Below are 26,173 nucleotides of genomic sequence, written 5' to 3' on the forward strand. Positions count from 1 at the left end.
AAACTACAACCCAGAATCAAAGAATTGTAGAACAAAATGGAACCTTAAAGATCATCTAGTCCAACCCTCACATTTTAGAAATGAGAAATCTAAGGTCTAGATTTGGTGACTTACTCAAGGTCACAAAGCTACTTTCCTGTAAAAGTGCTATAACCCAGGTCAGTAGAAATAGGTCAATATTATAATATACACTGAGTGGTCAGATTATTATGATCTCTGAACGCATAATAATCTGGCCACTAAGTGTATATCCTATATAATAAAAGGCTAATATGTAAATTGTCCCCTCAACCAGGAGTTCGACTAGCAGGCAGGCCGGCCAACCGCCCATGTCCCCTCCCCATGGCCAGGCTGGCCGGACCCCACCCATGCACAAATTCATGCACCAGGCCTCATAGATCATAATAATCTGGCCACTCAGTGTATATATATATTGCCATTTTAACATATATGGGAGTTGGAAAAATAGGACACTTTTCACACACTTACAGAAATAAATCCTTTTATTTTATAACAATCCTTTTCTTTTTTAAGATGCATACAGTACTTGTAGTCCAAGAATTCTGAGAAAAGCTACAGACAACCTGGCACTATTTTTGAGAATTATACAACTGGACAGCAAATTAACACCTTTATAAATGTTAGGACATATAGAAATATAATTTAGTGTTTGCACAAAAATAGGGAAGTTACATTCAACACGTTTTCTTAAACGTGCATTTAAAATGTTTAAATGTTTTCTAAAACTTTGGTCATCATGCTTTATTATAATTTGTTAAATTTCACAATTATGTAGATGATTAAACCCAAGTGGTAAGCAAATATATCACATTAACACAAAAGAGCAAAAACAAGCTAATACTGAACAATCATATTAGCAGACTGATTTGAGAATACACATTTTTCACAAATAACACACAAAACTTTGTGATAACATAGTTCAATGACTTTTCTTCCACTTCATAAAATAAAGTTGAGTAACGAAACATAGCAGAACATGATTACATAATAAAAGTATATTTTTAATTACAAATCTAATTGTACATACAGGGCAACAAATTGCGATTTCTATAGAATAGTGCAAATGAGCAAGACTTTTCTCAAAAATATTAAAATTGGATTCACTTCATGTTCCTCGTATTTCATGAATATTAAGTTATATTAATTATTTTAGGTTTTTGTGTGATGGGACAAGTGATAGGGTTGATATAGGTCAGATGTGTACTCATAGGCTGCAAATAAAAATAGCCATTGACTTAATTTACTGGATTAGAAGTGCAGGCACTGAAAATGTAACTTTAAAAAAGCTCCATTTGTCATCATGTAAACACTTTTGTTCATCATACCATATTTCATGAAAGATTTATAATTCATTTCAAATTGTCATATTGAGCAATTCCTCTAAACTCTTTTTAATATGTGGTGGTTGAGATGCAGCCTGATTTAACAGATTCTGGCCCATCTGTGCAAAAAGTGCTTTTGATAATTTAGCTGTGGCTACTCGTATATTTCCTCCAGCTCCAGGCAGAGAGCCACTATTTGTCATGTTTCCTAAGAGGTGCCATAAAACAACCAACACTTTCTGTTCTGTGGCAAAGGGCTTCCTTTGATAGAGTTCCATAACAATATCTGAAATATAAAAATGTGATAAATCGAAAGGTTTAAAAAAAATAAATTCAAGTTCTGCTAATTAAAAAGCATCCTATCTAATAAAGAGGGAATATGCTAATTGACCCTCATGCCATCACAAAGATGGTGGCACCTACAGTCAATAAGGAGGGAATATGTTGACTGCCCCACCCTCAAAGACGGTGGCGCCCACAGCCAATAAGGAGGGAATATGCTAATTGACTGCCATGCCCTCAAAGTTGGCGGCGCCCACAGCCACAAGATGGCAGCACCCAGTCCCCTCAGCCCTGCTATGGTGCCTGCCTCCAGAGCCCCCGTTCTTAGCCCCCCAGCCGCCCAGGACTGGCCTGAGGTGCAGGCAAGCCTTGGATGGCAGCTGCCCAGCCACCCAGGGCCAGCCGAAGGTGCAGGCAAGCCTCGGACGGCTGATGCCCAGACTCCCAGTTCTGCCTGAGGCTCAGGTAACCAGGGCCGGCCAAGGCTTGCACTGCTGGCAGTGGCAGCAGCTGAAGTGTGATGGGGGCGTCGCCTTCCCCTGATCGCCGGGTCGCCTCCTGCCCGTGAGGGCTCCTGGACTGTGAGAGGGGGCAGGCCGGGCTGAGGGACCCCCCCTCCAGTGCATGAATTTTCATGCACCAGGCCTTTAGTATATACATAACTTCTTCCCAATGCCATTTTTCTAAAATGTTAGATATCTTAAAAGAAGGTCAGAAACTTCCCTCCTAAAGATTGGAATCTTCAAGTACTAGAATTCCATATATGATGATTAGTTCAGGCAAAAGTAGTAAAGATGGGAATGAAATCCAAAATTTATCTCCATGTTTTCTAAATGCAGTTAATTAAAAATTTCTACACTTTTGACTCATTGACCTTCTATCAAACACATAATTTGAAATGGCAGTTTTTATGAAACCAATATTTGATTTTAATTATTTTTATTCATTCTGTTTATTTCTACTAACAGGAAGACTAAACAATTACTGGGGAAAAATAATAAAATTCTTTTAAAGAAAATTTTTGTGTAAAAGTCTTGTGAATCATGATACAATTTATTTCTACTTCATGGGTAATATTGAATTTGGCAACTTTCCTTAAATTAAAATGAAATACTCATCAGTTTATCTTTAATTAATAAAATATTTCTTTATCCCTGACCAGATAGCTCAGTTGGTTACAGTGTCGTTCCCACGCCAAGGTTGCATGTTTGATTCCCTGTCAGGGTACATAAAGAATCAACCAATGAATGCATAAATGAGTGGAACAACAAATTGATGTCTCTTTCTCTTTCTCTTCCCTACCCCTTTCTCTCTAAAGTAATAAAATAAAATTAACAAAAAATATTTACCAGCAAGCTTTTCAGTCATATCCTGTTTTGCTTTTCCATTTAAAAACTGAGCTTTTGTGCAAAATGGCTGTAGAAGTAAGTAATTGTCTGAACAAAAAGAACAGAGACATGTTTAAAGAGTTATGAGATCTTAGTTATTTTCAATTACATAGCATTGTAAACAAAAAATATGCAAATGATTGCAAATGCATTGGATTTTTTAATCTTTCTAGATGACCACTATTTAAAATTCTCTATAAAACCTTAACAGAGTAACATTCTTAGAGCAAATGAAACACAAAAATACATCACAAAACATTAAAGGAGCTATTGTATGTGTATATGTATAAAGAATTGTCTACATCCTAGGTATCTTATTCTAAATGATACTATATATGTTTATAAAAAAAACAGAAAAATAGAAACCAAGATGGTGGCATAGGTAAACACCTAAACTGCTGCCTCGCACAACAATTTCAAAACTACAACTAAAAGACAAAATGGACATCATCCAGAACCACAGGAAGGCTGGCTGAGTGGAAATTCTACAACTAGAAAGAAAGAGAAAAGCACACTGAGATCACAGGAGCTGCGGAAGGCAGAGGTAAGGAGGCGTGTGCACGGAGAGGGCTGGCAACTGAGTACGCGGCTGGCTTTTTCAAGCTGGAGGGAGACACAAGCTCACAACTGCTCTGAACTCCGGTTCTGGGCGAGACTCTGGGGACCCAGACTCATTCAGGGAGAAACTGGACTGTCTGGCAGTGGGTGGAATTTGAGGGCGGCTTTCTCTCAGAGGTGCTTGCAGCAATTACCGCAGGACACCGAGACCCAGGGGCCTCTTAGGGCAGGGCTGATGGGAAGCAATTGCTGTGTTGCTCCACCCTGAGACTCCGCCCCATGAAGCCATAGTTGTTAGCTCCGCCCCATCCAAGCTGAGCGCAGAGGCTTTTGCATATGAATGGCCTGGTCCTTTGAATTCTAATCTTACCTAACAAACTGCAGCTGAGTCAGTGAGACCAAGAACATCCAAAAGAAGGCCCAAGGCCCCACAGCAGCTTACAATGCTTCAAAGCTGGGCCTCATCTGGGCACCTCCAAAACCCAAACAAAGAAGAGTAATCTGAAGATCTCTCTGTAGCTCCTGCTGGGTGGCCTCAGGCAGAGGCTAAATTAGCACCTCCTTGGAGATGCAAGAGCCAGTGTATCCAGTGGTCAGAGTGGGACCAACCAGATTAGAACTCCTCAGATCCATAAGGGACATACTCTTGTCTCATAAGGGTGTCTCCAGGACAGAAGTTCTCCCATCGTAGACACAGCTGATCCTCACAGCCAATTGGCCTGGAGGTCAACTCCTCCCAGTGATACCAACAACAATCAAGGCTTAACTACAACAAGACTGTGCACACAGCCCACAAAGGGGTGCACCAAGAGTGTCCACTTCAGGTAACTGGGGAGGCTGAGCCACTGGGCCCTATAGGACACCTAGCACACAAAGCCACTCTATCAATACAGGGAAGCAGCCAAAATGCGGAGACAAAGAAACAGGTCACAAAGGACAAAAATGGAGGAAAGCAAACTACTGGATATGGAGTTCAAAACCATGGTTATAAGGTTTTTCAAGAATCTTCTAGAAAAGGCCGATAAATTTAGTGAGACCCTTGAGGATATGAAAAAGGACCAACTAGAAATTAAGCATACACTGACTGAAATAAAAAATAATATACAGAGATCCAACAGAAGACTAGAGGATCGCAAGAACCAAGTCAAAGATTTGAAATACAAAAAAGCAAAAAACACCCCACTGGAAAAGCAAAAAGCAAAAAGAATCCAAAAACCTGAAGATAGTGTAAGGAGCTTCTGGGACAACTTCAAGCGTACCAACATCCGAATTATGGGGGTGCCAGAAGAAGAGAGAGAGCAAGATACTGAAAACCTATTTGAAGAAATAATGACAGAAAACTTCCCCCACCTGGTTAAAGAAATAGACTTACAAGTCCAGGAAGCACACAAAACCCCAAACAAAAGGAATCTAAAGGGGACCACACCAAGACACATCATAATTAAAATGCCAAGAGCAAAAGACAAAGAGAGAATATTAAAAGCAGCAAGAGAAAAACAGTTAGTTACCTACAAGGGGGCACCCATATGACTGTCAGCTGATTTCTCAACAGAATCTATGCAGGCCAGAAGGGAGTGGCAAGAAATATTCAAAGTGATGAATAGCAAGAACCTACAACAAAGATTACTCTACTCAGCAAAGCTATCATTCAGAATTGAAGGCCAGATAAAGAGTTTCACAGATAAGAAAAAGCTAAAGGAGTTCATCACCGCCAAACCAGTATTATATGAAATGCTGAAAGGTATTCTTTAAGAAGAGGAAGAAGAAGAAAAAGGTAAAGATAAAAATTATGAACAACAAATACATGTCTATCAACAAGTGAATCTAAAAATCAAGTGAATAAAAAATCTCATGAACAGAATAAACTGGTGAATATAATAGAATCAGGGGCATAGAAAGGGAGTGGACTGACAATTCTCAAGGGCAAAAGGGTATAGGGGTTCGGGAAGAGACTGGACAAAAATTGTACACCTATGGATTAGGACAGTGCGGGGGAGTAAGGGCAGAGGGTGGGGTGGGAACCGGGTGGAGGGGAGCTATGGGGGGAAAAAAGAGGAACAATTGTAATAATCTTAACAATAAAGATTTATTAAAAAAAAAACAGAAAAATAATTGTTTTGGGGGGTTTTTTACCTTTACTGACTTTTCCAGTTTTTATTTTGAAATAATTATAGATTAATAGTTAGTTGTGAAGACAGTGCAGAGCGGTCTTATGTACCTTTCACCAAAAGGTTATAGCTTACATAATTACAGGTTATAGCTTACATAATTACAGTTCTCTGCTTTCTGAAAGTTCATTTTTCAACACCTTGCTTTTAGAAAAGATGTACATTATATCTGTTTTTACTAACCAAAAGAAAGCCCTAGACAAAGACCAAAGACCAAAAGAAAGACCAAGTGATCATGGTCTTAATTTGCATTTGCATTTCCCTAGTAACTAGTGAAGTTGAACATCTTTTCATGTGTTTATTTACCATCCATATATCCTCTTTGGTAAAAAGTATTTTCATGTCTTTTGCTCATTTTATAGTTGAAATGCTATTTTTAATTTTAATGTTGAGTTTTGAGGGTTCTATATATATTCTAGATATAAGTTCTTTGTCATATATGTGGTTTGCAGTATTTTGTCCCAATCTGTAGTTTATCTCTATATCAGTTAACAGGGACTTTTACAGAGCAAATGTTTTTAATTTTGATGATGTCCAATATATACACTTTTATGGATTATGCACTTAGTGTCATGCTAATAATTATTGACCAAGCCCTAAGGTCCTGAGGATTTTTTTCCTATGTTGTCTTCTAAAAGTTTTATAGTTATGTTTTTTATTTAAATCTGTGATTCATTTTGAATTAATATTTAAAAAGATGTGATGTGGAGGTAGGAAAAAAAATCGAAAAGTCAACAATAAGGGAAGAGAAAGTCAATTTCATATGATAACATTTAATTACTAATAGTAATTTAAAATATACTAATGAAGAAATTTTTTAACATTAAATGATAAAAAAACTGAATAGTTAGAATTTTAGCATTATAAAAATATGCAAAATAAGAAAGTACAAAAGTTAAGTCCAAGTAACTGGAATGCCATAGTAAGATTTCTTACCTACATGCTGACTCAGTGCCTGAACAACATTTGTGGCAGCAGTATAGATGCCTGGATTCTTGGAATTCAGATTGTTATCTACTATTGCTGGAATTAGCATGTTGATGATAGGAGATAAGTTGTCTCTAAGCAAAGGAATCATTTTGTGCATTGTTTCAAGAGCCACCAGATTTACTTTACTATTAGAATCATGAAGTCGAGATTTAAAAGCATCAAAAATCTGAAAGTAAAGTGGTAAATTATTTAAAATGAAATACTGTTTATAGCTATTATATTTAAATTTCTTTTGGCATTGCATAGAATTTCTCTTTTAGCATACTGTTTAAAAACACATGCACATTTCATTAAACCTAAATTTAGAAAATAAAAATTTATAAAAACTTGGATGATGAATCTAAGTGTCAAATTTTCTAATAGCAAAAACAAAAGACATCTTAATAAATTAAGCTTGAGAAATCTGGATTAGTAGGCAATGACTGATATACTATAAATGTGATAAAAGTGATGTTTTCTGGAAGGTGCAAGTTAGCTTAGTTAACTAAGGAATTAAGATTAAGTTTCTATTTTTATCTATTCATAGCAAAAGTAGACATGTAAGTTTTATTATAAAAATTTTAGTTTAGGCAGCAAAAGAAACCATCAACAAAACAAGAAAATCCACTGCATGGGAGAACATATTTGCCAATGTTATCTCTGATAAGGGTTTAATCTCCAACATTTACAGGGAACTCATACAACTTAACAAAGGGAAGATAAACAATCCAATCAAAAAATGGGCAAAGGAACTAAATACACACTTTTCAAAAAAGGACATACAGAAGGCCAAGAGACATATGAAAACATGCTCAAAGTCACTAATCATCTGAATCAAAACAACAATGAGGTACCATCTCACACCTCTCAGAGTGGCTATCATCAACAAATCAACAAATAAGTTCTGGTGAGGATGCGGAGAAAAAGGAACCCTCATGCACTGCTGGTGGGAATGCAGACTGGTGCAGCCTCTGTGGAAAACAATATGGAGTTTCCTCAAAAAGTTAAAAATGAAACTCCCATTTGACCCAGTACTCCCACTTCTAGGAATATATCCCAAGAAATCATAAACACCAATCAGAAAGGACATATGCACCCCTATGTTTATGGCAGCACAATTTACAATAGCTAAGATTTGGAAACAGCCTAAGTGCCCATCAGCAGTGAGTGGATTAAAAAACTGGTTCATCTGCACAATGGAATACCATCCTATCTAATAAAAGAGTAATATGCAAATTAACCACCACTCCGCTACACCCACAAGCCACGCCCACCAGCCAATCATGAGCGAATATGCAAATAAACCCAACCAAGATGGCTAAGGCCACAGAGAGCAGGAGGGAGGCTTGGGTTTCCCTGGCAATGGAGGAAGCCAAGCTTTCCGCCTGCTCTTGCTGGCCTAGGCCTCTACTCAAGGCTACAAAGTTTCAATGATAGAAGATACATAAATCCAAACAGAAATGGCGGCAGCCAGGGAGCTGAAAAGAGCAGGAGGCTAGGGTTTCCCACGGCAATGGAGGAAGCCAAGCTTCTGCAGCCCTGGCCGGCCCAGGCCTCCGCTTAAGTCTACAAAGTTTCAATTATAGAAGATACATAAATCCCAACAGAAATGGCTGCCGCCATGGAGCAAGCAGAAGGCTTGGCTCCACTCTAGGCTACAAAGTTTCAATTGTGGAAGATAAATAAACCCCAGATACCAGGGCCTCCGCTTGGGTTACCAGGGGGCGTGGCCGGCCTGCAAACCACCACAGGCCCCTCATCCAGGCCGCCCCACGCCCCAAGGGATCCCCCACCCTGATCTGGGACACCCTTCAGGGCAAACCAGCTGGCCCCCACCCATGCACCAGTCCTCTATCCTATCTAGTGAAAGAGTAATATGCAGACTGACCATCACTCCAACACACAAGATGGCTGCCCCCATGTGGTCAAAGATCCTGCCCCCATGTGGACACAAGATGGCCACCACAAGATGTCCAGCAAGGGAGGGCAGTTGGGAGGGACCAGGCCTGCAAGGGAGGGCAGTTGTGGGGAATCAGGCCAGCAGGGGAGAGCAGTTGGGAGGGACCAGGCCTGCAGGGAAAAGCAGTTGGGAGGAACCCAGGCCTGCAGGGAAGAGCAGTTGGGGGGGACCAGGCCTGCAGGGGAGGGCAGTTAGGGGCAAACAGGCTGGCAGGGGAGCCAGTTAGGCATCAATCAGGCTGGCAGAGGAGTGGTTAGGGGGTAATCAGACTGTCAGGCAGAAGCGGTTAGGGGCAATCAGGAAGGCAGGCAGGTGAGCAGTTGGGAGCCAGCAGTCCTGGATTGTGAGAGGTATGTCCGACTGCCCGTTTAGGCCTGATCCCACCAGGCAGTTGGACATCCCTCAGGGGTCCCAGATTGGAAAGGGTGCAGGCTGGGCTGAGAGACACCCCCACCCCGTGCACGAATTTCATGCACCGGGCCTCTAGTTTATACTAATAAAAGGGTAATATGCTAATTAGACCAGACATTTTCCAGACGTCCTTCCGGACAAAGCCATGGTGGCGGGGCCAAGGCAGAGGCAGTTAGGAGCGATCAGGCCTGCAGGGCAGAGCAGTTAGGGGGATCAGGCTGGCAGGGGAGAGCAATTAGGGATCAGGCTGGCAGGGGAGAGCGTTAGGAGATCAGGCCGGGAGGCAGGTGAGCAGTTAGGAGCCAACAGTCCCGGATTGCTAGAGGGATTTCTGACTGCCAGTTTAGGCCCCATCCTGCAAGGATCAGGCCTAAACCGGCAGTCGGACATCCCATGAGGGGTCCTGGATTGGAGAGGGTACGGGCCGGGTGAGGGACTCCCCCGTGCACGAATTTCATGCACTGGACCTCTAGTACTATATAATAAAAGGGTAATATGCAAATTGACCCTAACAGCAGAACGACTGGTTGCTATGACATGCACTGATCACCAGGGGGCAGACGCTCAATGCAGGAGCTGCCCCCTGGGGTCAGTGTGCTTCCACAGGGGGAGCGCTGCTCAGCCAGAAGCCGGTTCATGGCTGGCCAGTGCAGTGGTGGTTGCGGGAGCCTCTCCTGCCTCCGCAGCTGCATTAAGGATGTAAAACTAACAGCGTAGGCCCACTCCCCGGGGAGCGGGCCTAAGCCATCAGTCAGATATCCCCCGAGGGGTCTTGGAATGTGAGGGGGTGCAGGCTTGGCTGAGGGACCCCATCCCCCCCCTCCCCCCGAGTGTATGAATTTTCGTGCACTGGGCCTCTAGTGCTGCTATAAAAAAAGAAGGAACTTTTACCATTTGCAACAGCATGGATGGAACTGGAGAACATTATGCTAAGCAAAATAAGCCAGTCGGAGAAAGATAAATATCACATGATATCACTCATTTGTGGAATATAATGAACAACAAAAATAGATCCAGAGTCATAGAAACACCAAACAGACTGTCAAACCTCAGAGGGAAGGCGGAGGGGGTGGGGCGCGTAAGAGATTAACCAAAGGACTTGTATGCTTGCATATTAGCATAACCAATGGACACGGACACTGGGGCAGTGGGGGCTTGTCCTGGGGAGTGGGAGTGGCTGGAGAGGGGTCGAGGGGGGAAAAAAGAGACATACATAATACTTTAAACAATAAAAAAAATTTCAGTTTAGGTTTCTTATGGTAATTTTAGCTGCAATTTCAGTTAAATTTTATTATTACCTTTTAACCTGATTACTTTAACAATTATTCCTTGCTTTTCAGAATTTTATAAATTTCATAAATTAAATATATAATACAGTGAATGGTAAGCAATTCTTAATTCATGTTAGATGAGTGAAGAGTTATTCTGTGAGGCTGAGACTCTCACTAATAATTCTTGATATATATTTATACTAATAAAAGGGTAAAATAATATGCTAATTAGACCAGGAGACCTTACAGGAGACTTCCTGGACGTCCTTCCGGACAAAGCCATGGTGGCGGGGCCAAGGCAGAGGTGGTTAAGGGTGGTCAGGCCAGGAGGGAAGGGGAGTTGGGAACGAGCACACTGGCAAGGGTGGCCAGTTGGGGGCAAGCAGGCCGGTGGGGGAGGCAGTTGGGATGATCAGGCCAGCAGGGTGGCCAGTTGGGGGCAAGCAGGCCGGTAGGGGATGCAGTTGGGGGCGAGCAGGCCAGTAGGCAGAGTGGTTAGGTGCGATCAGGCAGGCAGGCAGGTGAGCGGTTAGGAGCCAGTGGTCCCGGATTGCTAGAGGGATGTCCAACTACCGGTTTAGGCCCCATCCCGCAAGGATCGGGCCTAAACCGGCAGTGAGACATCCCCCGAGGGTTCCCAGATTGGACAGGGAGCAGGCTGGGCTGAGGGACACCCCCCTGCTCCCCGCACAAATTTTGTGCACTGGGCCACTAGTTATATATATAAAACTCTTCATGGTAAGAGTGGTCTTCTCAAGACATTTTTTATTTTTTTAAAAATATATTTTATTGATTTTTTTACAGAGAGGAAAAGAGAGGGATAGAGAGTTAGAAACATCGATGAGAGAGAAACATCAATCAGCTGCCTCCTGCACACTCCCTACTGGGTATGTGACTGTAAGAAAGGTACATGTCCTTGACCGGAATCGAACCTGGGACCCCTGAGTCTGCAGGCCAACACTCTATCCACTGAGCCAAACTGGCTAGGGCAAGACATTTATTTTTACTCAACAGAAATAGAAAATCTTACTTTCTGGTTTGCATGATAGGATAATGTGGTACTTTTCCTCTGAAAATTAAGAGGCAACACTACTGGAACTAAAAGAGTATAATATACTGAGTTGCCAGATTATTATGATCTCTGAATGTATAATAATCTGGCCACTCAGTGTGTGTGTATATATATATATTAGAGGCCTGGTGCATGAATTCATGCATGGGTGGGGTCCGGCCAGCCTGGCCAGGTGGAGGGGACATGGGCGGTTGGCCGGCCTGCCTGCTGGTCGAACTCCTGGTCGAGGGGACAATTTGCATATTAGCCTTTTATTATATAGGATATACACTGAGTGGCCAGATTATTATGTGTTCAGAGATCATAATAATCTGGCCACTTAGTGTATATTTGCCAAGTTTAATACATAATACTAATTTTTAATGAAGTTTAGTTAATAAATTACTAATAAAATTAAGTAAACTAAACTCTGATGAAGCATAAATAACTTATGCTTTAATACCACTAACATTTTTTTAAAAATATATTTTATTGATATTTTACAGAGAGGGATAGAGAGTTAGAAACATCAATGAGAGAGAAACATCGATCAGCTGCCTCCTGCACACCTCCTACTGGGGATGTGCCCGCAACAAAGGTATGTGCCCTTGACCGGAATCGAACCTGGGACCTTTCAGTCCGCAGGCCGACGCTCTATCCACTGAGCCAAACCGGTTTCGGCAATACCACTAACATTTATTACTATCTCTCTTTCTATGCTTTTTGTTTTCCTAAAGGTAGGTAGTTAAGCGGGCATATTTAATCTCTACCCTATATATGAAAAATGTTAATATATCCAATTCTAAAGTGATATCAAATCCCCTAAATTCTCTGGTTTTAAAAATATTTATTAATTCACTCAACGTATATTTACTGATTGTAAGGTTCTAAGAACTTTCAAGGAGTTACCATTTAGTGAGAAGATTCATACAAATAAGCAGCTATTTTGTTACTTATTTTTTTCTAATTACTTTGAATTGTTCTAGAATGCTCTTTAAAGAGCAAAACCTAAGAAATCCACCCTTTTCACTAAGGTTATTTTAACATTAAACTTTATTAGCAACAGATTGAAAACGAAAATTAATTTTGATGTGTCCTTACCTTCACAATGTTTCCAACAACAAGCTCTTGATTGTTTTCAGTATCTGATAAAAGCTGCTTAATCCCATTAATACGATCACGAAAGTCTTTTGCATTTAATAAACCTGTTATGACTTTGATATACTCAGCACTTTCTAAGGAATTACGGGGAACTGACTTTCTGGAGACTTCACGAATTTCAGTTACCTCTCTAAAGTAAAAGAAAGGTAAATTTAATTTTATTATTAATGTCCTATATAAAACACAAACCTAAAACGTAATTCTCATTATATATTTATTTTCTAAAAATTCACAAAGTGACCTGTCTTGGCCGGTGTGGGCCAGTTGGTGGAGCGTCATCCCGTGCACCAAGAGATCACAGGTTCGATTCCTGGTCAGGGCACATGTCCAGGTTGTGGACTTGGTCCCCAGTATGAGGTGCACAGGAGGCAGCCAACCGATGTTTCTCTCACTCCCTCTCCCTTACTCTCTCTCTAAAAATCAATAAAAACATATTTAAAATAATGTTTTTATTGATTTCAGAGAGGAAGGGAGAGGGAGAGATAGAAACATCAATGATGAGAGAGAATCACTGATTGGCTGCCTCGTGCATGTCCCACACTGGGGATCAAGCTGGCAACCAGGGTATATGGCCTGACTGGAAGCGAACCATGACCTCCTGATTCACAGGTCGTGAAGCTCAACCACTGAGCCATGGTGGCTGGGCAAAACCATATTAAAAAAAACAAAACATAAAAATGTGTGAGGCTTTAGAAAAACACAACAGGATGCATTTGATAGTAAAATAACACTAATACACCTTAGGGGGAAAAGATAAAGTAACATCGAGGAACTCACTAGGTATATTAACAATAATAAAATTTATTTAAAAAAGAGAAGACATTATGAATGATAACAGAACAGATACAAACATCCTCAACAAAAATATTAGTAAACCAAATTCAATAAATTAAAAGAATCATACACAATGACCAAGTGGGATTTATTCCAGGGATACAAGGATGGTTTAACATCCACAAATCAATCAATGTGATGCACCACATTAACAAAAATGAAGGATAAAAAGTCATGTGATCATCTCAATAGATGCAGAAAAAGCATTTGATAAAAATAAACATCCACTCATGATAAAAATACTCAACAAATTGGATGTAGAGAAAATGTACCTCAACGTATTAAAGGCCATATGTGATAAGCCCACAGCTAATATCATAATCAACAATGAAAAGTTGAAAGTTTTTTCTCTAATATCAGGAATAAGAAAAGGATGACTCTTCTTACCACTTTTAGTCAACATACTATTGAAAATCCCAGCTGAAGCAGTTAGGCAAGAAAAAGAAATAAAAGGTATTTGAATGGAAAAACAGGAAGTTGCCCTAGCTAGTTTTCTCAGTGGTTAGAGCATTAGCCCGTGGACTGAAGAGTCCTGGGTTCAATTCTGGTCAAGGGCAGGTACATCGGTTGCAGGCTCCATCCTCAGTCCAGGTCAGTCATGGTGGGAGGCAACCAATTGATGTGTCTCTCTCACAACAATGCTTCTCTCTCTCTGTCTCTCTCCTTCCCTTCCACTCTCTCTAAAAATCAGTGGAAAAAATATCCTCGAATGAGGATTAAACAAACAAACAAACAAAAAAACAGAAACAAAACAACAACAACAAAAGAAACAGAGGAAATAAAACAGTCTCTATGTGCAAAATGATATATTACATACAGAAAACCCTAAAGACTCCACCAAAACACTTTTAGAACTAATCATTAAATTCAGTAAAGTTGCAGGAATACAAAATCAATATGCAAAATTCAGTTGTATTTGTAAACACAAATAATAAACTATCAGACAGAGAAATTAAAAAAAATCCCAATTACATAAGAATAAAATACCTAGGAATAAATTTAACCAAGAAAGTGAAAGACTTTGTACACTGAAAACTGTAAGACAGTGATAAAATTGAAGACACAAATAAATGAAAGATATTTTGTGCTCGTGAACGAAAAGAATTGGCAGGGGAGAGCGTTAGGAGATCAGGCCGGGAGGCAGGTGAGCAGTTAGGAGCCAACAGTCCCGGATTGCTAGAGGGATTTCTGACTGCCAGTTTAGGCCTGGTCAACCCCAACTGCCCTCCCCTGCAGGCCTGGTCACCCTTAACTGCCCTCACCTGTCGGCCCGGTCACCCCTAACTGCCCTCCTCTGCCGGCCTAGTCCCCCCAACTGTCCTTCCCTGCACGTGGTATTTTCCACAACCCTAATATTTATATGAAACCACAAAAGACCCAGAATAACCAAAGCAATCCCCCCCCGACCTTCATTGCTTTTATTACTCAAAAAAGCTTCATTTTTAAAATTTAGCTTTCTGACTCTGTGCTTGTGCCTTCAATATTTTCACAACAATTTTTTGCTCCTCAATAAGGAAAGCACGCTTTGATCCTGTCATGGAAGCATTTAGCACACATGGATCTAACATAAGCTCTGCTGACATATTTTTTTCGTTTTAGGCAATCTCATTAGAACTTTAGGTCTCACAGAACGAACTCCATGGAGTCAGCCTGGGCACATGCCACATGCAGATTTTGGTGCTTTTCTAACCTTTTTGGTAAAAAGGTAAACAATTCTATTACCAGGGGTTCGGGACAGTGTAGTTTTTCTTCTTTTAATCTTTATTGTTGAAAATATTACCTATGTCCCCCTTTTTTTTCCCCCATTGTCCTCTTCCAGTCTGCCCCTTAAGGGACAGCCTAGTTTTGTTAGAGGCTATATTTTAGATAAGCCTTTGATGGTATGTTAAATGCTGGACTACTGTGAGTACCTGAAGTCGCTGTCCCAAAAGAGGACCAACAAATTTTGAGAAAGAAAAACAAAGCTGGAAGCATCACACTTCCTGATTTCAAACTATATTGCAAAACTACAATAATTGAAACAGTATGGTATTAGCATAAAAATAGACACATAAATCAATGGGACAGAATAGAGAGCTCAGAGATAAACCCACACATGCATGATCAATTAACTTATGACAAAAGAGGAAGGATAATTTCTTTTCCACTATATTGACTGTTCAAAGTAAATATAACAAGAATGTATTGTGGAGACAAAAATAACATAAAAGATGAAAAGAAGGTATGAAAGTATACTGTTATATGTTTTTCACATTATACCTAAATTGGTCTAATATTATTTGAAAGTAGACTATGAGAAGACAAAAATATATACTGTAAAGTATGTATATTACAAAGTCTAGATCAATCACTTAAAAAAAAGGATGAGGAGTTAATGAAATAAAACAAGAAACACACATATCAATCAATTCAAAAGAAAGGAGGAAAAGAGAAAAAAAGAAACAAAAAACATAGGACTAATTGAACAATAATATCAAGATGTAGGCTTACACCAAACATCCTAGCTAATAAAAGGGTAATATGCAAATTGACCGTCACTCCAACACACAAGATGGCCACCCCCATGTGGACACAAGATGGTTGCCACAAGATGGCCAGTAGGGGAGGGAAGTTGTGGGTGATCAGGCCAGCAGGGGAGGGCAGTTAGGGGTGACGGGGCTGGCAGGGGACGGCAGTTAGGGGCAACAAAGCCTGCAGGGGAGGGCAGTTGGGGGGGGACCAGGCCTGCAGGGGAGGGCAGTTGGGGGGGACCAGGCCTGCAGGGGAAGGCAGTTGGGGGTGACCAAGCCAGCAGGGGAGAGCAGTTAGGGGCGACCAGGCTGGCAGGGGAGGGCAGTTTGGGGGGGACCAGGCCTGCAGGGAAGGGCAGTTGGGAGGGACCAGGCCAGCAGGGGAGGGCAATTAGGGCCAATTGGGCTGGTAGAGGAGCAGTTAGGCGTCAATCAGGCTGGCAGGGGAGTGGTTAGGGCAGGGGTGGGCAAACTTTTTGACTCGAGGGCCACAATGGATTCCTAAACTGGACCGGAGGGCTGGAACAAAAGCATGGATGGAGTGTTTGTGTGAACTAATATAAATTCAAAGTAAAGGAGCGGAGGGGAGAGCAAGAGAACCCTCCGCTCTTTTGGCTCCGTGGGCCGGATAGAACAGCCAAACGGGCCGGATCCAGCCCGCGGGCCGTAGTTTGCCCACGGTTGAGCTAGGGCAACAGTTATTTTTAAAAAAGAAAGACATACTGAAATAAAAAAGACATCATACAAACATTACAAAACTAGACAAGTAGACTTTAAGAAAAGAAATAGTCTAAGAGGGAAGGAGAGAGAGACTTAATAAATGATAAAAAGGTCGATTTATCAAAAAGTCACAAGTATCCCAAATATATGTGAATTTAATCACATTAATCACATTGCATCAGTATACATAAAGCAAAAAGTGATAGAACTTAAAGTATAAGTAAACAATTTCACAAATATGGCTGGAGATATCAATACTTCTATCTCAGCAGTTGATAGAGAGTAGATAGAAAATCAGTAAGGATATAGAAGAGTTTATTTAAAAAATCAATCAACTTAACCTAACTGACATTTTATAGAACATTACACCCAATCACAATATAAATACACCTTCTTTCAAGTAGATATAAAAATATTCTCTAACAAACTATATGCTGGGCCATAAAACAGTAATTTTAAAAGAACTGAAATAATATGGAGTACAATTAATGACACAACAGAACTATTCAGAATTATTAACTAAAATGTATTTGAAAAATCTCCAAATATTTGGAAATTAAACACATTTCTAAATAGCCCCTATATTAAAGAAAAAGTTCCTATATTAAAGAAGAAACCACAATGATATTAACCAGCATTATTTCAATACCAGGAGAAACTACTGTTACATTATCAATAATAAGATAATAACATCATCCACCTCATGAAACGATGCACTAAGAAGGGCAAAATATCATTTTTGTGGTATTCCTGCCTCACCTGTGAGAAAATATTAGATAAACCCAAATTGAGAAACATCTACAAAATAAGTAATTCACTAGTAACACACAGTACACTCTCAATAAATGTTAAAAAATGATTTTTGTTGGGTGTGAAAAAAACATTTTTGACCAAAATATCTGATATAGGATCTTATGCGACTATATCTCAATGTAGAAAACAACAGATTCTGATTTAGTAGGCCTGGGGGGAGTACAAGATTTTGCATTTTTAAATAAACTTCTAGGTGATGCCAATGCAGCTGTTCTGTTGACTATGCTTTCAATCACAAGGTCCCCAAAGCATATATTGTCACAAGAATTTTTATTTTTAATAAAACATATTATTTTAGTTTATAAAATATTTGAAAGATATACAAATTCAGAAAACATAAAATATACCTATATATTTACTCACAGTTTTTAAAAATATATATTTTTATTGACTTTTTAGAGAGAGGAAGGGAGAGAGAGACAGTGAGTCAGAAACATCAATGAGAAACATCGATCAGCTGCCTCTTGCACACCTCTCACTGGGGATCGAGCCTGCAATCAAGGCACATGCTCTCAACTGGAATCGAACCCAGGACCCTTCAGTCCCCGGCCCGACACTCTATCCACTGAGCCAAACCGGTCAGGGCTACTCATATAGTTTTTAAATGTTTAAAATATATCAGAGCAACCATAATACTTTTGAAAGATTTAAAAAAATGAAATAATCAACCTACTAAATGCTGTTAAAAGAATTAAAACAGATGAGACAACTACATATATAATTATTTTTATAAAATGTTTACGAGCAGTTTTTTACTGGTTATTGGTATTATTGGTTAAATTCTTCTTTTAATGTTTGTATTTCCTAAAGTTGTTTTTTCTTTAACCATAATTATGTATTACTTTTATAATTAAGGAAAAAAAGTAAAGGCTATATATTACAAAAAATTAATCACAGCTATCCAACACAAGCATACTATTGCTAAGTTCAATAACACTAAAGCTTTACTAATGTTTAATACATGTAAAAGCAAGTTGTTGTAAGTATATGCATAATTGCCTTATTAGATCTAATTACCTCACACTTTCTAAGTCCTTAACAACTTTTAGAGTTCTGTTAAATTTTGGCAAATACCTCTGGGATAGCTTATGGAAACATCCAAATGAGACTACTGTCACTAGAGAGTAATTCCTCCCAGGGGTCCTCAAACTACGGCCCGTGGGCCACATGCGGCCCGCGAGGACATTTATCCAGCCCGCTGGGTGCCGCTGCCTGTCCTGCTTAGCAGCCAACTCATCTCGGGCCCGCAATGCGCATAGGAATTTGTTCATAGTTTTTTTTTAAACTATAGTCCGGTCTGAGAGACAGTGAACTGGACCCCTGTTTAAAAAGTTTGAGGACCCCTGAGTGGACTATCAAACGATTCTACCTTTCAGCTGAATTTAAAACATCTCTGGAAACAGATGATGACCTTGCATTTCCAACACTGCCAGTATGAGATCGTCTTCCTTTTGCTGAAGAAGTATCTAATGGTAAATCTCCCAAGCCCTGTAGGTCATATAAAGAAAGGCACTGTAATGAAAGTCTTAACACTAGTAAATTGAAATAACTCATAAAATGTAATTTTCATAGCAACCATTATTAATTTGTTTTTATGATTGAAAACATTTTTATTTTTGGGGGTTTGGCAATGACATTTATTTATTTTTTTAAAAAATATATTTTTATTAATTTTAGAGGGTAAGGGAGAGGGAGAGAGAGAGAAAAATCAATGATGAGAGAGAATCATTGACCGGCTGCCTCCTGCACGCCCCTACTGGGGATCTAGCCCACAACCTGACCATGTGCCCCGACCATAATCAAACGATGACCTCCTGATTCATAGGTCAACACTAAACCACTGAGCCACACCAGCCGGGCATGACTGAAAATATTTTAATAATCTGCTATGTTTATGCTTTAAAAATTATCAAGTATTAGATATATATAAAGTACCTTGTAATTAGTAGTAAATTAACAAAATATGTGAACAATTAATAGGAAATGATACTGGCTTGGTAAAGTGTTTAAATTTTTATAAATGAATATGTGAAAAATTTAAAAATGAATATGCTATATTTTATAAGTACTCTTCTTTTTTAATATATTTTTTAAAATATATTTTATTGATTTTTTACAGAGAGGAAGGGAGAGGGATAGAGAGTTAGAAACATTAATGCGAGAGAAACATCAATCAGCTGCCTCCAGCACACTCCCTACTGGGTATGTGCCCGCAACCAAGGTACATGCCCTTGACCGGAATCGAACCTGGGACTTTTGAGTCCGCAGGCCGATGCTCTATCCACTGAGCCAAACTGGTTAGGGCTTTTTAAATATATTTTATTGATTTTTTACAGAGAGGAAGGGAGGATAGAAACATCGATGAGAGAGAAACATCAACCAGCTGCCTCCTGCACACTTCCTACTGGGGATGTGCCTGCAACCAAGGTACATGCCCTTGACCAGAATCGAATCTGGGACCCTTGAGTCTGCAGGCCGATACTCTATACACTGAGCTAAACTGGCTAGGGCTATAAGTACTCTTCTTAAACCTAACCTCTATATAGAAAACTAGTGGCCCGGTGCATGAAATTCATGCACAGATCGGGGGGTGGTTTCCTCAGCCCAGCCTGCGCCTTCTCCAATCGGACATCCCTCTCGCAATCTGGGACCACTGGCTCCTAACCGCTCACCTGCCTGCCTGCCTGATTGCCCCTAACTGCCTCTGCCGGCCTGCCTGATCGCCCCTAACTGCCCTTGCGTGCATGCCTGATCTCGCCCCCAACTGCCTTCCTCTGCTGGCCTGATCTCGCCCCCAACTGCCTTCCCCTGCAGGCCTAATCTTGTCCCCAACTGCCCTCCCCTGCAGGCCTGATCTCGTCCCCAACTGTCCTCCCCTGCTGGCCTGATCTTGCCCCCAACTGCCCTCCCCTGCAGGCCTGGTTGCCCCCAACTGCCCTCCCGTGCCTGCCTGATCTCGCCCCCTACAGCCCTCCCTTGCAGGCCTGGTGGCCCCCAACTGTCCTCCTGTGCCTGCCTGATCTCGCCCCCAACGGCCCTCCCCTGCTTGCCTGATCTCTTCCCTAACTGCCCTCCCCTTGCTGGCCTGGATGCCTCCAACTGCCCTCCCCCGCCAGCCTGATTTCACCCCCAACGGCCCTCCCATGCTGGCCTGATCTTGTCCCCAACTGCCCTCCCCTGCCGGCCTGATCTCACCCCCAATGGCCCTCCCCTGCTAGCGTGATCTTGCCCCCAAATGCCCTCCCCTGCAGGCCTGATCTCGCCCCCAACTGCCCTCCTCTACCAGCCAATTTGGTTCTGATTGGTCAGTTTCTATGCCAGTCAGTGTCAATAGCTCTGCCTCCTAGGCAGCCATTGGCTCCTCACAGTTGACCCAGATTTGGTTCTGATTGGTCAGTTTCTATGCCAGTCAGCGTCTCTGGGCCTATCAATGGGGCCTAATCAGAAAGGTGGGGCTGATCAGCTGCCCTGGTGGAGGCCTGGAGAGAAATGGAGGCGTGCTGCTGGCCAAACTGGGTGAGAAAGAGAGAGACAAGTGCTGATCAAAAGCTGCCACAGAGGCAACGGATCAGTTCCTGCTTCTCTCTTCAGGCCTCTCTCTGGCCCTGATTCGCAGCCCCCTCAGCAGTCAGTGCTGGGGCACCGCGCCTGCAGCAGAAGCAGTCAGCGCTGGCCCAGCGCTGACTGCAGGACTGACTTCCAGTTGGTTGAGCCTCCGTCGTTACTGGTTGTTACAACCCAGGGTTTTTATATATTAGAATAAGAACACATTGCATAAACAATTAATTCCTATGGAACACCAGTGTGAGAATAAACCTTTTGATAATAACTATTTGAAACCTTTTTTATCCCCCTGACACTTGTATGTGAAATAATTCACAAATATAAAATGCCTCATATGAGTAAGATAATTTTTTCATGGTTATTTTAATAAGTTCTATGGGAATGAAGCTGAAGTCTTTAACATCAATAGGCAGAAAAAATGTTCTAAAATGTATATTACGCCCTAGCCAGTTTGGTTCAGTGGATAGAGTGTCAGCCTGCGAACTGAAAGGTCCCAGGTTCGATTCCGGTCAAGGGCACATGCCCGGGTTGTAGATTTGATCCCCAGTGGGGGACTTGCAGGAGGCAGCCGATCCATGATTCTCTCTCATCATGGATGTTTCCATCTCTCTCTCTCCCTCATTCTTCCTCTCTGAAATCAATATAAAAATATAAATAAAAAAATAAAATGTATATCACCATATAGCTTTGAAATATCCTTTCATAAATTAATCCTTTGCCCAAGGTTATCAGAAAGAAATAACATAAATTACCATAGAAAAATTTTACATTATTAAACATACTTTTACAAAAACTAATATGTGAATGGAATACTTCTCTACAAGACAATTTCACATTTTAATTTACTTGGTATTCCTTGAGCCACTCATTTCATAGACATTTCTAAATCCCATTACTTATCAGGAGAAAGGGCTTCCTCTCAAGGAGCTCCTTATCAATGCTCTGCAGTGTGGTGGGAGCTCTAATAGTGAAACATACAAGATAAATAAAGCAGGCACCCAGAATAATAAACATTGTTATCCTCATTTTACAAAAATAAAATTTCTGGTTAAAGAAAAAATGTGCCTGCCCTGGCTGATGTGGCTCAGTTGGTTAAGCACCAGTTCAATTCCTGGTCAGGGCACATACTCAAGTTGCGGGTTTGAGGTGCATGCAGAAGGCAACTGATTTTTCTCTCTCATGTCAATGTTTCTCTCTCTCTCTAAAATCAATAAAAAAATATTTTAAAAAATGATGTGCCTAAAATTATATTTTTTAATTTGCTAAATTCTCATAGTTGATTCAAACCCAAGTCTTGTAACTCCAATAAACCACCAAGTATCAAGCTTCTGTTCAATATACATTTATTGACACTATGGTTGTCTACTTAGCATTGTAGTTGCTGAAATGCTACTGTAGTTATATTCTAAATGATCAACAAAGACAATTGAAAAAGTAATTACTTCTATCCTTTACCTTTCTGGGCAAATAAACTTTGCTTTGAAAGTTGTTTATATTAAACTTTTTCTACATACCTTGTGTCGTAAGCTTTTAACAGATTCCTTAATATATGGCAAATCTTTAGATGGGACATACTTTTCAAGCATTTTATCAAAATTAGGATGACACATCATGAGGAAAAGCATCTTTCGACCATAATACCTATAGATATTTGAGAAATATGTAAATAGTTTTACGTCTTAAACAAGCTCAATTTCTGTCCTTAGATATGAGGATCCAAAAGCTTTAAGTCTATTTTTCAGGCACTCTAGGGTCCATATCAAGGATGGCCTTTGGTAAAACTATGAATTAGGATAATTCTTATCTTTTTTCTGGGCTCCTTGCCCAGTGTCCTTTTGCTGCTCATCTGCTTGTTAGATGTTTTGACCTGAGTCAACCTCCCCTTGGTTCTGTATTTCTGACTCTATTTTTTCCTAGTCACAACTTACCTGGAATTCAATTTGTCAAAAACCTATTCTCTGCTACCTAAAATACACCCAAAGTTAGTTGATAAATCGTGGTTTGTATATTAATGAATGTGTAATGCTCTCCAAACTAGAATTTTTATGATATATGAATTTAAACTAATTTTTTTTTTTAGGATAATACCTTAAGCCAAGATATCAGTCTAATGGTAGAAACTCAAATATCATGGAAGTGCATATTGGAAATACTTTTGGATAGAGAGATCATACAGTATCTCATAACAATACCATATTTTATTTTTCAAGGAAGTTTGGCCCCCAAATAAATTACAGTTATACTTTTGCCTATAACTTAGGATATGTATATGGGACTACAAGAACCAGAGAAGGCAGTGCTTTTGAGGGGGAGGGGTATAGGATGATCTCAAAATCATATATACCAACAGATTCTTAAAGATAATGAAATTACAGACAGGGTATATAAGAGAATAAAAATTACCTTTTCTCTTCTCACAACCAGAATTAGGTCTATGCCCATATAGGTAGCTCCTAATCAGTTAATTTCAAAAAACAATTCTAACTAACTTTTGGCCCAGAATGTTAAAGACAAGAGGTCTACCAGAGGATCTAATTTGGGAATGGCTAAAACAACCAAGTAAGCAGGCAATAGGAACACAAAATGTGAGAAATATTAAAACTGGAACTTTGTAACCATTTTCTAATTTTAAATTTTCAAATAAGAATCTAGGAAGTGACAAATGGATTGTAAGAATTACTAAGCCATCAAGAAAAAGTTATGACACAAAACGACCATTATCTTTTTTTGTTCATAAATAGTCTATTAGGATCCAACACTCCTAAACGGTTTTGCACATTAATGGGGTATGTAGAACTTCCAAAATGGTTCCTCCAGGATGTCCTGCTCTTTCAGGATTATGTTATACTAGAGGCCCGGTGCATGAAAATTCATGTATTGGAGGGAGGGTCCCTCAGCCCGGCCTGCCCCCTCTCACAGTCCGGGAGCCCTCAGGGAGGGGAGGCGACCCGGCGATCAGGCGAAGGCGACGCCCCATCACACCTTTGCTGCTGCTACTATCGGCAGCACAAGCCTCGGGTGGCCCTGGTTACCTGAGCCTCCGGCGGCTCTGGGCGGCTGGGCAGCCACCATCTGAGGCTTGCCTGCACCTTGGGCTGGCTCTGGGCGGCTGGAGGGCTGAGAGGACTGGAGGACTCAAGAGGCAGTCTTGCCTGCCACCCTGGTGGGGCTAAGGGGACTGGGCTCTACCATCTTGTGGCTGGGGGCGCCGCCATCTTTGATGGCGGGGAAGTCAATTAGCATATTCCCTCCTTACTGGCTGTGGGCGCTGCCAACTTTGTGATGGTGTGAGGGTCAATTAGCATATTCCCTCTTTATTAGATAGGATGGTACCGATGATTTTAGGATAGGGAAATTATCTAGATCTAATCCAATGACATGGGCCCTTAAAAGCAGAGAGCTTTCTGTGGCTTACAACAAAAGTCAGGTTCTTATCCTTATGAAACGGAGAGAGAACCCTGACTGACAGCCAGCAAAGAAATGGTTACTCATTCCTATAACCACAAGGAACTAAATTTGGCCAACAAGTGGAATGAATCTGTAAGCAGATTCTTCTATAGACCCTCTAGGTAAGGGTCCAGCACTGTGGTCACCTTGATTTCCACCTTGTGAGACCCTAAGTGGAAGCAGTTGAGCCATGCCAGACTTCTAACATAAAGAACAGTAAGCTAAAAAAAAAAAAAAAAAAAAAAAAAATGTATTGACTTAAACCACTATATTTGTGGTAATTTGTTATGCAGTAGTAGAAAATTAACAGTTACCTTCTATATTATTAGCTTTTGATATAATGACTCCCACAAGATTAACTTGTTACCTCAAGTAATGGGCATCTTAAAATGTTAAAAATTTGATATCCTTTTTTACTTTGAACTCAGGAGTCTCCCTCTCCCCTTTTAATCTAACTTCATATATAACTGCCATAAATTTTTAGATTTTGTGTGGGGCATTATCAATTCCCAGTCTAACTTTCCTAATTTTATAGACAAGGAAACAAAGGCTAACAGAGGCTGAGTAACTTGCTTAAGGGCAAACAGTGATTGGAGCTAGGAATTGAACCTAGGCTTCTGACTACATCCAAAATTTCTGTCACCACTACACCCACTGTACCATACACATCTTAATTATTTTGCCATCTTTCTTTGACAGTTCTTAACCTTCATAAAATTGTTCTTCAAGTACAGATAGCAATTAAAAATTCATATAACTTTCTAAGTGCAGATATCCCATGTTTCTGGAGTTAGTATGCTATCCATTTTTTATGTGTACCTATTTTCTTGATTTTACCTGGCTGCTTGGAAAATATATCATTTCTCCCTAAATACACTACCTTACATTTCTCACAATGAAGTTCTTTTGCCACTTTTCTGCCCACTCATACAGTCTTGTGACATTTTCATGCAGTTCATCCATGTAGCATGGCATCTTACTACACAGAATTATTGTAGTGTCATCTGTAAATCTGGAGGATTCACTGTGCACTCCCCAAAGATCATTTACAAACTGGTTATATAAAACCATTCCCCCCAGCACCAATTCCCGAGTACACCACTTGTACATTTAAAAACATGTTCATTCTTTTTAAACATTTGTTTCTTTATATTAAACCCTTATACTAAGAGATTCAACAAATATTAGCAACCATTCACCTGGTTTCTTGTGAGCTGTCCTGAGCAAACTTAGCAGCGGCTGGTAATATACGTTCAGCCATATCTTTTGTTCCAGATAAAATACGCTCCACCTCCATAAGTTCCACTACATCTGAAAGGTGCTGGGCTGTACATCTTCTTACTGCAATGTGTAAATGGCTATAAGGAAACATGGTGAATTAAAACAAAGTTGATATATAAACAATTTTCCAAATATATACCTTTAAAGTTAAATGATTAAACTACTAACCTTCACACCCTTGAAAGCTAAAATGACAAATTATTTGCATTTCCTATCCCTCCCCAAGAAGTTAAAAATAAATAAAAACTCAATCACTAACATTTATTTAGTGCTAGATCTACAAAAGTAGATAATATTATTAGAAAAATCGTATTATTCTTTGTATGTTCAGCACCTAATATAGTTTTTATTACAAACATATTATTTAATAAATGTTTTTCAACTGAAATAATACTGGAATCTGCTAGTTTTTCTCTATACCAAAGATACAAACAACTGCATT

General features: G+C 40.2%; 1 protein-coding gene across 4 annotated transcripts in view; it reads right to left on the bottom strand.

The window, feature by feature from the left end:
- Positions 1 to 487: 487 nt before the first annotated feature.
- TOGARAM1 (TOG array regulator of axonemal microtubules 1) overlaps positions 488 to 26,173 on the bottom strand; it is a 125,408-nt gene continuing 99,722 nt past the window's right edge. For 3 of the 4 annotated variants that reach the window (XM_080685062.1, XM_080685061.1, XM_080685059.1), the window contains 7 exons: positions 25,650 to 25,808; positions 22,518 to 22,644; positions 18,809 to 18,927; positions 12,503 to 12,692; positions 6,676 to 6,895; positions 2,975 to 3,061; positions 488 to 1,629 (listed from right to left, as the gene is read on the bottom strand). In XM_080685062.1, the coding sequence (XP_080541188.1) occupies positions 1,376 to 1,629; positions 2,975 to 3,061; positions 6,676 to 6,895; positions 12,503 to 12,692; positions 18,809 to 18,927; positions 22,518 to 22,644; positions 25,650 to 25,808 (1,156 nt within the window). In that variant the 3' untranslated portion in view covers positions 488 to 1,375. The remainder of the gene's footprint in view (positions 1,630 to 2,974; positions 3,062 to 6,675; positions 6,896 to 12,502; positions 12,693 to 18,808; positions 18,928 to 22,517; positions 22,645 to 25,649; positions 25,809 to 26,173) is intronic. The other variant, XM_080685060.1, reaches the window with a different exon arrangement.

Source organism: Plecotus auritus (genome assembly GCF_963455305.1).
Source record: "Plecotus auritus genome assembly, chromosome: 1".
Lineage (NCBI taxonomy): Eukaryota > Metazoa > Chordata > Mammalia > Chiroptera > Vespertilionidae > Plecotus > Plecotus auritus.